The sequence below is a fragment of the Hippoglossus hippoglossus genome, chromosome 16 (assembly GCF_009819705.1).
Source record: "Hippoglossus hippoglossus isolate fHipHip1 chromosome 16, fHipHip1.pri, whole genome shotgun sequence".
Lineage (NCBI taxonomy): Eukaryota > Metazoa > Chordata > Actinopteri > Pleuronectiformes > Pleuronectidae > Hippoglossus > Hippoglossus hippoglossus.
This window is the reverse complement of record NC_047166.1, coordinates 18,731,876-18,747,140: the sequence shown is the minus strand read 5'-3', so window position 1 is coordinate 18,747,140 and position 15,265 is coordinate 18,731,876. Positions and strand designations below refer to the sequence as shown.

The window sequence follows — 15,265 nt, the reverse complement described above, 5'->3', positions numbered from 1 at the left end:
CAGCAGGTGGCGCTGTGATTTTAAGTCAAGATTTCTGTGTAGATGTCACCAGGCCGGGACTCTTGTCTTACATGTCTAGTTTGGAACTTGATTGGGACAAATATGTCAGAGATACAGAACCTCATGTTTTGATGGCGTGTAATCAAACTTTGATGCCACGCCACGGTCACACCATGTGATGAAATCGAATATACCGAGGCAGATTATATCTCCATCTTGTTGAGATGACATTCCCAGAAGTTGAAGTTGATCTGATGAAAGCCCTAGGACAAGTTCATCAGAGTAAAATTGTAGAAAATGGCCAAAATGGCCACCAAAGCCACAATGGCCACCAAAGCCAAAATGGCGGGCTTCCTGTTTGGTCTAGCATATTTATCCAAGAGACTTTTTTGTTTGTCATGAAAAGACACATGTCCCTATCGATTTTTGTAGATGTCGGCCAATCGTAGTGCCAGGGCTATCCTTTAGGGGGCGCTAGTCAATTATTTTGACACGCCCATTCCTTAAAACCATATAAATGTCTGCAGGGGGGTGCTGTTGCTGCACAAATGTAGTTTGAGTGAGATAGAACCATGAACACTGAAGTTACAGCAATTTCGTGTGTCACGGCGAGTTGATGAACTTTAACGCCACACCATTAATATGGTGTTTGACGAAAAGTCCCAGTAATCTTATGCCTACATTATCAATGTCTTGAGACCCGTTTGATACAGTTTGACATGGTTGCGGTCAGTGGATGAGGAGGAATACATCCAAGTGTAAGACATGCAAAAAACAAGACATTTCCTGTTCCTGACAATGCACAGTGGAGTTATGACAACATCGTCTCCTTTGGCGAAGGATGATCCTTCGCCGCACCTCAATGTTTACACGGTTTGAGGAAATGTCACAATTCTGACCATGATCCTATGACTTGTCTCAGCTCATTTGAGCTGCATATTGTAAAGCAGCCAAGAGCAGTTCATCAAAGTATAAAACATGTCACTTCCTGTAGCCAGCAGGTGGCGCTGTGATTTTAAGTCATGATTTCTGTGTAGATGTCATCAGGCCGGGACTCTTGTCTTACATGTCTAGTTTGGACTCGATTGGACCAAATATGTCCGAGATACAGAACCTCAAGTTTTGATGGCGTGTAATCAAACTTTGACGCCACGCCACGGTCACACCGTGTGATGAAAAATCGATCTTTGAGGTAGTTTTCATCTCCATCTTGCTGTGATGACACGCATCTCCATATGAAGTTGATCTGATGAAAGCCCTGGGACAAGTACATCAAAGTAAAAATGTGGAAAATGGCCAATATGGCCACTAAAGTCAAAATGGCGGGCTTCCTGTTGCTTTTTTCCAATTGCACCACTGACCTTTTTTGTTTGTCTGGTCATGATAGACCTGGGCTACGATTTTTGTGAAGATCGGTGAGGTGCTCGGGCCCTAATAAATGTTTTCTGAGATAATTATCTCAGAAAAACAGAGCTTTTTATTTATTTTTTACTCTGTAAAAGAAAGTCCTGCCCTAAGGTTATCAATGTGTGTCCTCTGTATGTGGCTGCACCTTCACAGCAAGTGGAAGTTGTCTATTTGATCTGTTAACAATTTATAAAACTAAGATTCGGTTCCAAAAATATTCAACAATCTTAATTTGCCAAATAAATCAAGTCGATCAAAACAAATATTTTTTGTACAGTCCCTAAGCTATATGATGTTTGTGTGTTGCACAATTTTTTTATAAAAAAACAATTTAAAAACAACACTTTTGATGTTTATTTTTCACCGGGATAATGTACTTGATAAAAGTATTAAAATTGAAAATAATAAAATGAATAAAACAAAATACATGTTCTATCAGGGTTTTATTTTTATTTATTTTGTTAAATGAAAACTTATCTCGGAATATCCGAGATAATTATCTCAGAAAAACAGTTCTTTATGCCAAAAAAGAAAATTCACCCTGAATCTGGTACAGGTCACTTTAATTTAAACCTTTCTATAAAAGGTTTTTTAAAAATCTAGTGACTTCAATCAACAGCAAGCAAAAGTAACAATAACAGATTATTCATTCAGTAATTTGTCATTCCATTTGGGCGACTCAGGGAACAGACAGTCCTTGCAGGTAAAAGACTCATCATCGATCACCCCATTGTCTTCTCCACATGTTTGGTGAAACCAGTGGCTGCAGAACACAGGACAGACTCTTTTTGGATCATCTCTGTTTTAGAGAGCTGACTGATTATGTGCTAGTTTGCTAACCAGACGATCAGTTTAAACAGACAGGGACAAACTGTATTTACCATTAACTCCTGTCTGACAACTGCTGACATTACACTACACCTCTGTAGTTTATCTTTTTTTTAACTCCAGGAAGACCCTAAATGCACATTACACCTTCTAGAAAATTAAGTGACTGTCCTAGATTACCCAAAGCATGCTGTCCCACATTATCAATCATGTTTGATAAAGTGGGACAACTACAACTAAAAAGTCAAATAGCTGCGTCCCTCCTCACAACCCATTTTAAATAATGACAGTTATATGCTGCTTCTTCTGAGGAAGTGTTGTGTTGCTGGACCTCTGTGTAAACTTGTGCAGCTTATTCCATTTGTCACGACTCCATATTCGAGGTAACCAGCTGCAGGTAGAGAGAGTGGCAGAGCACAGATGAAGTCCCGACCGATAGACTGTTTCTCTGACACTGAACTCCCAGATACGGAGATAGATTCAGAGGTTTTGCTGGAATATTCATACACATTGTTTCTGAAAGCACTCGTGGTGTTTTGTTCCTTCCTGAAAATGATAACGTAGCACTTTGGTAAGAAATGGCAGCTGAGGATGCCGTAGTTGGACATGAGAATGACCACCATCTCCACAGCCGAAAGGTAAACTCCTGAGGTGGTAACGTAGACAGGAACAAAGAGCATCCAGGAGATAAGGTAGAGCAGCATACTGAAGGTGATGAACTTTGCCTCATTGTAGAACTGGGGAAGTTTGCGGCCTTTGAAGGCACAGATCAAACACACAAACGCTAGGAAAGCTATGTAGCCCAACATCACCCCGAAGGCCAAATATGAGCCCTCGTGACACTCCTCCAGCAAAGTGGTTGGTTGCATGACGATTTGATGAAATGGGCTCTTGAGGACTAGCCAGCAGATACAAGTAATCACCTGCAAGGCCACACAGAGGCTGGCCATGACGTAAGGCTTGAAGAGCCTCCGCAGAACCTCCTGCAGTGCAGGGTTGAACTGGAAGGCCAGCAGGATCTGCAGGGTCTTGACCAGGATGCAGGAGACGCACAGAGTGAAGCTGATACCGAAGAGCACCTGTCGAGCCTTACACTGGAAACTGTTGGGCCGACCGACAAACAGCACGGCGCTGATGTAACCGATGACCAGAGAGAATAGGATGACCTGGCTCAGTGGCCCTCCGGCAGCCTTCACTACAGGAGTGTCGCGCTGATGTAAAAACAGAGCTGACACCATCACAGCCAGGAGGATGCCCAGGGCAGAAAAGGTCAGGAGCACCACAGCAAATCTGTCCTGCCAGGAGAAGAAGAGCACGACTTTGGGGGTGCAGCTGGAGCTGCCCTCTGCTGACCACTCTCTGCTTATGTCACAGCTCAGACACTGATCCATATCTGCAGGGATGGAGGATTACAAGCACAGGTACAGATTAAAACAATAAAAGATCCTATCTGACTCCACAGAATCCCACACCCATCCTGGTGATTAAGCTAACTTGGCTCTGGGTAAACATAAGCATGAGCATAACCAGGTAAGTGAGAAGTGCTTAGTTTATTTTAAAAGATGTTTATCAGTTTCCATCACTTCTACTGCCAAGCAGAGAGTTTCCAGGCATTCAGATCTTTATCAAGTTGTTATCAACATGAAGTGTGACTGCCTTGGAAGGAACATCAGTTTCTACAGTAACAAGTGTCACACCAGCTCACACTTTGTGGTTCTTAGTATTTCTGTAAGGGACAAGATTTTACTTAATTTATTTTGTGTTGTTCTTTCAGTCTATTATTGTGAACTGTTGAAATGTTGAAAAGTAAAAAACAGAACCTTTCCATTGTGGTTACTTAATTGAAAAACTGATTATGTGGAGAGATTTGTCTATTCAGGAGCTCTACTTGCCTTGCAACCAGAGGAAACTGGGTCTAAATTGAGTTCAGCTATCATGGTTCCTGCTTCCTGAAAGTCTCTGCTCTGCAGGTCACACTCTCTAATGGCTACGGGACTAACCTGACATCTTGTTCCATCGTTGTTGTCATGCAGTATGATGCAGACACAAGATCATTTACACATGGACACAGAAACCGGACACACTAGTGTTCTGTTTATACTGCAATGTGTATCTGCATATAGGGTGAATTCAGGTAATCTTGGACATTGGGTAATGTGGGACACCTAAGCTTCAGTCTGTTCATTTCCTGTTCTAACCAAATCTAGTCAACAGGACCTTTACTGTAGGTTACCATGGACATCATGTTACTGAAATCACATGACTTCATGGGGGGTCACAGAAAGGGGCAGGACCAGTTTTAATCAGAGGCTCCCCCTTGGAATTGCATGACAAGCTCAATGACATCGGATCAAGATTAATGTTGTGCAATAATGCATTAAACGTGATACCTAAAATGGTGTGCCTTTCGGCATTCAATAAATTTGGTTATCAAAATGATAACAAACAGCATCAAAGGGTTCATTGTTGAGATGTATGATTCTAAATTTCCACAGGCAAATCAACCTCGCCTGTCAGAGCAAAGCAGCCGTGGAACAAGAGATAAATGCCCTGAGAGCGCAAAATGCTCTTCTCCTCCAGGAGGTTCAAACTGCTAGTAAGAAAGCCCTGCACTATTTAGAAGACCAGCACTCAGCAGAGTCAGATCTCTATTCACACAAGGAGGAATTGTTAAAACTTAGATTAGAAGGCCCGGCCTCACATCAGTTTTTCAGCCAATGTGATTCTTGTTATTCCGATTCACACTCCTCCAATAGTGTACGGTTAACTCCCTCTTCACTTCCAAGATGGGACAGAATCCCATCCGACCCGAAGTCTTTGGGAATTAAGTCACCTCCTGATCCTCCACTGACAGGAAGAGGTAACAGCTTCCTAACTTCCCATCTCTCTGACTCTGACACTGACATTGATGACGCATGTAGTTTATCCTCAAGAACACATTGTGCCTCATATACTTCGCATCCACTGATGCATGACACATTTTTCCATGCACAACTCTCCAAAGGGGGGACTTCAACATTCAAGAATGTTTTAGCACCTCCCCCTCAACCAGAGAGACCTGTAGCAGGTGATGCACGTGCCTGGACCTCACAGTGTCCTCGCTTTGATTTGCTTGAGTTTCTAGCTAAAGATAATGAACAATTTGATCCAGACAACTGTGATAACAATATTGATAATTACTTTAGGGAACTAGATCTCAGCCTAAGTGATGTGCCAAATGCAACAGAAAGAGAGAAGGTTAAACTTGTGTTAAAAACCAGCTCTACAGCTGTTCACAAGTTTATTCAGTCACTTCCTTCCAGTGTCACAAGTAACTACACAGAGCTCCGTCAAGCACTAGTCGAGGAATTCTCTTATACTGCTGACGAGATAACATCCATTGTTACAGCATCCCAAATTAAACATTCACGTTGCGAAAATCCCAGGGATTATTTCAGACGTTTGATGCATGTTTATTTTCAGGGAAAGAACGCACCAGGCCTAGAAGAACATCCCACCTTCAAGTCCTTATTCTTATGTAACCTACATCCATGTATACGCACACATGTTGTACTGATGACACAGCAAGGAAAACCTTCAATGCAGCAGATCAGGAGGATGTCACAGGTGGCTTGGGAAACTATTGTCACTTCCAAGGCTACAGTAGGTGCAACCGAGCCCATCAAAACAAACAGCACGGTGTCAAATTCATCCGCAGCCTCAAAACTTCATCCTCACAACAAAACAAAGGGGGGGTGACAACAGGCTGTGTAGGGACACAGAGCGTACCCGCCATGTCCACCAACTTCTCAGAGATAGGCATTCCCACAGTAGAAGCTGTAGGAAGCCATACTCTGACATTCTGGCCCAGACAAATTACTACTGCTCAGAAGATGACGACAGCATCTCTGAGTACAGTTCAAAACATGGTTATGACCAAGCACACAGTGACAGCGCCTCTGAAGTCCTCTTGGACTCTGGCTCCCCAGAGCGTTACAGCCCTGAGCAACGACACAGGCGATCCAGAGCTCGCTCCTCACGGCCATAACCAACACCGTTAACCCCGGTACTGACAGTGGGTATTAAGTTTCTTGCAGTTAATAGGAAAACTGTTTTGTTAGCAACAGCAGCAAACTCCAAAACCTAAATTCTGATTCAACTTATATACCACTGCCAACTTTGTAAATATGTTTGGATCGACTACTTTCCATTCCATAATAATGTAGTCCATACAACACATGTTAGGACATTAGCATATTATTACAGAAACAATGATACCATCATTTTGATTTTGAGACTTTGAAAAATTATGACACCCTTTCGCAGAAAAAAGCTGCCTGGAGGTTAAAATTGTTAAATCTGCCAGATCAGACTGAGTACTACATTGAGTAGGATCCAATGAGTGAACACAAAACTCTTGGACATTCCAAATATGACCTTATCATTGTATGTGCCACTCTCTCTGCATCCTAGCGTACAATTTGTCAAATTTTTCCTTTTTCTCCCTAACCTAGTGAAGAGCACAGGTTATTCATATTGTACTGTCATTGTAATCTTTATTATTATTATTTGTCTAATTTTAATCTTGCTTAGCCAAACTAGATAGTATAAACAATGCCCAGATGTTACCATCCAAATGAACTGACAATTGACTTTTCCAGCTTTGGACTAAACATGTTCAAGTTCGCCCTCAGGAACACACGTCAGGTGCGATCCTGAGAACCTGGTATTTGTGAACTACAGTTCGGCCTACATGTGTAGTCAAAAGCCTAAGGCCGCATGTCCTTTGTTCTGGAGAAAACCAGAAACCTCCAGAACTCAGTCTCCCAGGGTGCCTCAACGTCACACAGAGGTGTGAAAACCGACCGGGGGCACAAGTTTCAACTACTATTGGTCACTCTGGGCCCATGACCTATGAGGTCACCAAGCCAATATAAGGCCAGTTCTCCCCCCTTCTTCCTCTTTCCATGCACCCCTCCGAGAGGAGCACACCGCTCTTCCTCGATTCCTCTCTCCGATTCCTCTCTCCGAGAGGAGCTCGAAGATGCAGCTTTCCACTCACCTCAACAAGGAAACCTCCTCCTAATCCAAGCTCTACCAACCTTCAGGCAGCGACACGAGGTCCGGCCTAAACAACGAACAGCAAAACCGTTGCACCGCACAGCAGAACCACAAAGACAGGAGACGCAACCCAGCAAGACGACTTCACAGAACTTCGAACAGCACAGCAACCTTTTTTTTCCCTTTCCATGGACGGGTAACACAACTGGGCCTAATAATTATACTAGGCTAAGCAAAGACTGTTTATTTGATTCCTTGTGATGTTTATAAGTTTGATTTGTGTTGCTGTGATATTTTGGTTACAAGTTATTTGAAAGTTAATGTTAGTTATGCTCTTCAGTCTTTCCTTGCATGCATCTAGTAACTTTCTCTAATTTGGCACCAACACAGAAACACGCATATCTCAGCACCCATCTGTCTGACCCCCGCTACATGTCGTAAACATTCCAAAGGAGGGGCGTTATCTTCGGAGTGGCCAACCGCCATTTTGGAAGCACGCTCACTCACACAGACACACACACGCATACTCACATACACATCTTTGTTTAGTAAGTACACCGTTAGTAATTTGTGTTTTTATACTTTATTATCTTCATAATAAATGTTTTTCTTTCACAAATGTTTTTTCATTAATGTTGCATAAGTGAATTTTGCCAACCTCTACACTGTCAAGAACTCTATATCCTTTAACTTAGCTAACTATCTATATGGTAATTTTGGTTATAGTTATTAATTTAATTGTTAATCAGAGTTCCAAATTTGTAGTTAGTACTTTTATGAGACTTAATCAATAAATTGGCTATCTTTTCCCTTCCTTTGAAGGGTGGTGCCCCGAGGTAACTTTAATCAAATCAAGTTATTATTTAATATTAATATTTTTAATATTAATATTCAATATTTTATTTTGATAACCAAATTTATTGAATGCCGAAAGGCACAGCATTTAATGGTATCACGTTTAATGCATTATTGCACAACATTAATGTTAAGGATACAAATCTGTTGTAAATTAAACAATTCGAAATAAAAGCTTGGTAATTAAGCATTGCTTCAACAAAACGAAATCTGTGCTTTTACTCTGAAGACAAAGGCAGAAAAAGGTAGATGCAGTTACATTCTAAGTCAACAGTAGATTACTGATAAACTGATGAATTACTGATAAACTACACATCTTAAAACCTAATTTTATAGACTTGCTTTCATGTGATGTTGGGTTTTTACTGTGTTTTTATCGTTTTCTTACACCTTTTATTTTACTTGTTCATTTATTTTTATTGTCATATTACTGCTTTTATGTGTTCAAATTTTCATTTACTTTTCTTGCTTTGCTATTAAAGCACTTTTTAAAATCTTTCTTTTAAAAAGTGATATATAAATAAAGTTAATTATTATTATTATTGATATCCTCCCTCTTTGCTCCTTGGATGTGATAACACCTGGGTTTCTGTACTTGTAAGCACACACACCCCTAATGACAGCTTTTATTTACTGTGCACGTGTAGTAAATGTGTCCAGTGAATCCGATGTGTGCAGGGGTGACGAACCTGTTTTATTCGAGTAGTAGTTCGCAGTACAGTTGATGCACTCATAACAACAGGTGTGTTGACCTTCGGCTGTTTTTTTGAACTCTCCAGGGACGCAGCTATTGGAGCACTTGGAGATGATGTCCTGCAGAAATCAGAGAGATTACATTCAACACTTCATTTCATTATTCTTGTCTTATTTTGTATTATATTTCTTATATCAAATGTATTAGATTTTTCCTGAATTCTGCTTTTTGTATATACAAACTGAAATGGTGTTTTCAGCTTCAATGATCTGCATGTTTTCAGTTAACACATTTTGAAGTATTGCATGCGTGTCTGTGAGTGTGTAACGTCCCTAAAGGCAGCAGGATTAGGGCCTACCTTCAGGTCCTGGAAGTGATGGGTGCTCACATTGGTGTAAGTGAAGTTGTTGGTGTTTAGGTTGTATTCAGCCACAACCTCAGTGATATGATTATTTCCTCCATCTGAGTACCACATTTTCAGGTCGTAGCCCAGGTTGATGTCACCGCTGTCGTCAAACTTATAGGTTTTTCCTCTAAGTTTAAACTCTTGCGATAACAGAGGTTTCAGCAGCTACAGGATAGAAGACATTTCATTATCAGCCCAGTACCTTGGAAAAGTCTAAACCTCACTATCTTGATGTGACAATGATAAATAGCCCTGTGCAGAGTCCATCTCCTATCCCTTTGGCTGTGGGGTCTGCTGCTCACTTGTTGCACTTCAGCTCAACTCAGGCCTCTTGCCAAGTTGTTGAGGAGCAGCGGAGCCAGAGACCTCTGGGTACCTCCACAGCCTTGTTTTTCCACACACACACACACACACACACACACACACACACACACACACACACACACACACACACACACACACACACACACACACACACACACACACACACACACACACGTGTGTAATTACCTCCCAGGGTTGCATTGTGCCTGGTGTTTTGCAGTCTCTGCTCCTGCAGACAGAAGCCACAGTCTGAGTAATGGCGCTGACAGCCATCTCAACACTAAGGATAATGGGGTCATGAGTGTGTTTTCTGAGATTTTTCACAGCTTCTGAAATAAGCTTAGTGTCCTCAAAACCTTTACTGGCATTTAGCTGCCAATAGAACTCCTTCATGAAGGGGTTATTCCTTGTAAATTCATGTCCAGCTGCCTCCAGCCTGCTCAGGTAGTCCTTAATTGATGACGCATCTCCACTCTTGAAGGTGAAGCCCACAACGTATCCTATGTCCCTCAGAGTCGCGTTTACTTTTTCAGAGCTTCTGGAGGACCAGCTGTCACTGGCCACCCAAACTCTTCTCATTGACTCCAAGTTCTGTCCTGCTCTCAGTGTCTTATTCTTCAGCTCCTGGAAAAGATACCTCATGTGAGTTGACTTGGCAAATGATACAATGACCTGCACCTTGGGATTGTTGAGGATGGTTGTGGCAGCGTCCCCGATATCAGAGCAGACATCATGACTGGTCACAGACTGAGGTAGAATCGATTTGAAAGCCACACAGATCCCCTTTTCAGAGGCCTGGGACACAAAGTGTTCCAGAGCTGATCGGCCATAATCTCCATCTGTGGTAACTATTCCGACCCAGTTCCAGCCGTAGGTGTGGAGCAGACTGACCATGGCAGCTGTCTGATGTTTATCATTAGGAACAGTCCTCAAAAACAAAGGGAAGCGGCTCTTATCACTCAGAATGACAGCAGTTGATGAATAGCTGATCTGGAGAAAAAAACAGATGATATCATTTTTAAAGATGTGACCTCATGGTTGAATGCATGCACTTATTGGAAGTCACTTTGGATAAAAGTGTCAGATAAATGATCTGTAATGTAATTTAATATGTATCTACTCAGATCTTGAGTTGCAACTTACAACCTCTAATAAACACTTGTTCGTATGTCGTCACCTTCCTAAAATAATGGCCTAAGTCATTTTTTGACAAAAATGATTTTTATGCCTAAATCATCTCCTCATGATGCTGGCCACCTCTGGTAAAATCGCCTACATCCTCAGTTGAACAGATCATGCAATTCTACCCCTGTTGTATAATGGCCTATGTCAAGAGTGTGACTTAGGCCGTTTTATTTTGTCTAAGTCAAAAGACAATGTGACTAAGGCAATTTTACAAGCTTTTCAAGATGGCGGCTGCATCAAGAAGAATGAAAATCTACCTAGCCGCTGAAGTTATTTCCATGATTCAGGGCTCGTCCCCTATTGGTAAGTGATGAGGTTTACTATAATATAGTCTAGGCTATAAATATTGCATAGTTATTTAGTCTTTTAATCAGTCATTTTAGTCAGCATTTTAGTCAGCAAAATAGCTAAGTCCATGAAGCTAGCATTTAGCTAGCAATAGTGGAAAGGCTCCAGAATCTGTGGCTGTTACAAGTGATAGGCTTTCAGGATCCTCTTTACTTTTGTGTTTTTATTTAATGAAAATCTCACTTGAACATAATATTAGTAATCATAACATCATTTGACCGGTATAATAGTATGCCTGTTGTGCAGTGTCTAGAGGCAGCTTGTGCACCCCTAGGGGTGCATGCACACCACTTTGGGAATCCCTGATGTAGCTTAATACAAGTGACCACAAGGCAATGGATGTTTTTCAGAATGATCACACATTTGTGACTGTACACCTCAAAGGGTTGAAATGTTTTTCCTTTTTGGTAGGAGATGCACTTGACAATTCTGACACCGATCAGGCCTCATCCACTGAAAATGACAATGAGACCGTCGTTGAAAAGATGAAGCAGCATGTACCAGGCCAAGACTCTGTTTCAGATGGAGCAGACAATACCTTAAACACTCCCGTGGATTTAGTTGAAGATGCCAAGCAGACACATCCACACCATGAAGAGGACATATCTGATGATGATGATTTCATAAGCGATCCAGACTATACCCCATTCTGTAATGAGTCCTCTGCCCCTGAAAATGTAGACAGCCTAACCATGGTGGCAACAACTCCAGAACAGCAGGATGAGGATGAGGATGAGGATGAGGATTTAAACAATACGGTCAAAAGGAAAAGAAATAAACGCCTTAGTCCGGGAACATGGAAGCAAAATGAATCCAAGGAGAAACGTCTCAAAGGAATGTCATACAAGAGCAAAGGTGGCAAAGAAATAAGTGTAAAGGCTATGGGTCCTCCCTGCAACTCGAAGTTATGTCAGCGAGTCTCAACTCGAGACCGCAAAGTCATTACAGAAGAGCAGCGGCACTGGATCTTTCAGAAGATTTGGGCAATGAACACCTGGGAAGAACGTCGGTTATATGTCACCACTTTGGCCACAAAGGTTAAAATAAAGCAAAAGACAGTTGCTGAAGGATCCCGATGCAATTCATCATTGTCCTACCAACTGAAGCTTCAAGATGGAACAAGTCTCAAAGTGTGCAAGGCACTTTTTTCCTCTACACTTGGTCTCCCTGAAAGAACCATTACACACTGGCTGAACAAAGTCACCATCGACCATGACGAACAAGCGGCAGCGCCGCCGTCTACATCTGGACCTAAGAGTGGCAATCATGCAAAGCTTGAAACTGATGTCAAGGATTTCCTTAAGGACTGCTTGAGGGACCTGCCCACTGTTGATTCACACTACTGCAGAAGCACAGAGACCTACAAAGACAAGAAGTTCCTTCAACCAGGCACAACCATCTCCCAACTACATCGGGAAGTATTCCGTATTCATTCCGCGAAAAGATCAGTGTGATGTTTATGTTTCATTCAAGCATGGGAATATCAGTAAGGCTGCACCCGAGGTATTTTCACACCTTCAATATCGCCATTTTGAAGGTGTGATCAAAGACCATCCAGAACTCAAGGAGATCAAAGTGTGGAGCGACGGTTGCGGTTATCAGAACCGCAGTGCATGTGTGGCGAATGCATTCTCTGAGCTTGCAAGGAAATATGGCAGTAATAACACAGAAATACCTTGTTGCAGGGCACACACAAATGGAGTGTGACAGCATGCATAGTACTATTGAACGCAAAATAGTTACGGATATCTTCACCCCGAGAGACTATGTCATCATACTCCAGACTGCAAGAATCAGGCCATCACCTTACCATGTGAAGGTGCTCAAGCATGATGAGTTCCTGAAAATGAATGGATCTTACTTCATTAGCATCAGACCAGGCAAAAAAGCTGGAGATCCGACTGTGCATCACTTGCGGGCTCTTCAGTTTAGCAGTGAAAGCAAGGTCCATTTCAAGCTGTCCTTCTCAGAGGACTCTGCGTGGGAAGCACTGCCACAGAGGGTACAGGTGCCAAATGAGCCGATAGCATGGATAAGAATGTTTCCATGTGCTCTGCCAATCAAGGAGAGAAAGTTCCAGGACCTCCAGTCAATGAAGCACGTCATGCCCGTTGAGTGTCATCACTTCTTTGACAATTTACCACATTAATAGGCATCAGTCAAGAACCCAGCAAAGAAGAGCTGGAGGGAGAAGTGAGGAGATGCACATGCCTCCTCAGCATTATGTTTAGTTAGTTTGTTAGTTATGCTTTATTGTTGAGAGAGTTGAAGGTTTAAAATTGCTTAAGTCACAAAGGCATGTTAAAAAATTTGCCTAAGTCATTTATTCATCTTATTGTACATAATTGACAGACATTGTTATTAGTATGTCAATAGTCATCTATTGTCATAACCTTTTTGAGTGAAATTATTAATAAATATCATATATTCAATATTTGGTAAACGTTTTTGTGTTTTCTGAAAAACCTGAAAAAATAACTTGGGCCATTAGTTTAAGAGGGTGACGATGTGTACATTTCCAACTTTTTTGGTTTGGTCATAGTTTTGTTTGGTAACACACAAAACTGCTTCACCTGTAACTTTCCCAGCAAAAAGGTTAAGATGCATATGTGTCTCAATTCAGGGGCTGCATCCTACGGAGGACACAGGGGCCCACGAAAGAGGAGGTCTTTGTGGAGGCCGAACTGAAGTTATATGGTTCGGTTTACAGAGGATTTTCAAGATCTCCATCAACAGAGGATGCAGCTTTATCTGTGGCTCCTCACTTTGAATATGTCCTGGCCTGTGCAAATGTTCATGATCATAAAAGGTACGGCTGCTGATGTTTATCAGCTGCCACTGCAAACCTGTTCTGCTGCTTTCTATAACAGTCAACGCTATGTGTGTCAGTGTTGCCACAGAGGGTCAGCAGCTTACTTGAGGAATCATCTGGAGTGTCAGTTGCCTGGCGATGGTAATGGATATTTCAGAGTTAGAGCCACCTATAACAGCCATGACTGGCTGTCCACAGGCAGAGGTTTTGCTCTCTGTGTAGCAGTTGTCCCGCTGCATGAAGTCTCCTGTGAGCCTCAGAGCTGTGCTGGGATCAGCGCAAGAGTCCACGATTAGGTAACCCAGAGTGACGTTCACAGCCTTGAGCAGTGGGGACTTATTCATGACCTCGATCGCATTGATCATAGCCAGAGCCAAAATCAGGCTTCTTTCATCAAACCTGTGAGAACAATACATTTATTATTCCAATAATAAATACAGGATGTATGTGATAGAATGGAGACTGTGAGGGACAAGAAGACAGAGAACAAATAACTGTGTGACAAATAAAAATAATTCTAAAACTAAAAATCTATTTCTTTTACTTGAAATCTCTACATATGAGACAAAGGTTGAATTATCCAACGCCCAGTCTCTGGCGGGTGTGTTCTTCATCAAATGAGTCTAACCCACACAATAAGGAGGTAAGGTTGACTCGTCTCTGTGAACAAAATCACATCTTGAAGTGTCAGTGAGAAAATCTTTGTACGTTTCCTAATATGTATTTGTTGCCGTACCTCAGTTGAGTGTTACCATCTCATAATGCATTTTCTTCTTTCTATTTTTTCTTGACATTTTAGAGGGAAATATTACTTTTTATTCCATCACATTTATGAGAGCAACAGCTCGCAAGTACTATGCAAATTGTTAATTACCAAAAATATTAATTTAACCCTAACCCCAAAGTTTGGTACAGTATATTGTAACTGTGTTTCTGTTTCTGATAATACTTCACATTTTACTACTATCAATATTATTATCAATATTTAAATATACACATTGACAACTTTAGTACTTTTACACTTTGAATACATTTTGAGTATCACTTTGAGTGCATGATTGTTACATTTATTTGTTATGGCATGTTACTACTTCAAGTCTCTGATAACATTTTTGAGAAACAAATGTTTGGATAATTGATTTCATTAATCTGGATGATCTCACCTGATACATGGCTGTGGTTGTGGTATGAAAGAGTTGTTTTTTTTGTGTACATCCTCATGAATGGGAAAGATTCCTGCGATGACAATATCTCCTGCAGCTGTAGCTTCCATCCTCCTGGTATAATTTTCAGTGGCATGTCCTGTATCCATAATAATAAGGAAAACTGTGATATGAAAGTTGATTACAAGAACAACCCAGGCCAT

General features: G+C 41.5%; 1 protein-coding gene across 1 annotated transcript; it reads right to left on the bottom strand.

Annotated features, from left to right (window-relative positions):
• Positions 1 to 2,525: 2,525 nt before the first annotated feature.
• On the bottom strand, positions 2,526 to 15,265 carry LOC117776439 (G-protein coupled receptor family C group 6 member A-like). Its single transcript, XM_034610357.1, has 6 exons — positions 15,063 to 15,265; positions 14,004 to 14,298; positions 9,741 to 10,544; positions 9,183 to 9,395; positions 8,820 to 8,943; positions 2,526 to 3,628 (listed from the first exon to the last, which is right to left on the bottom strand). The coding sequence occupies exons 1-6, from the start codon at positions 15,263 to 15,265 to the stop codon at positions 2,526 to 2,528; spliced, it is 2,742 nt and encodes a 913-aa protein (XP_034466248.1).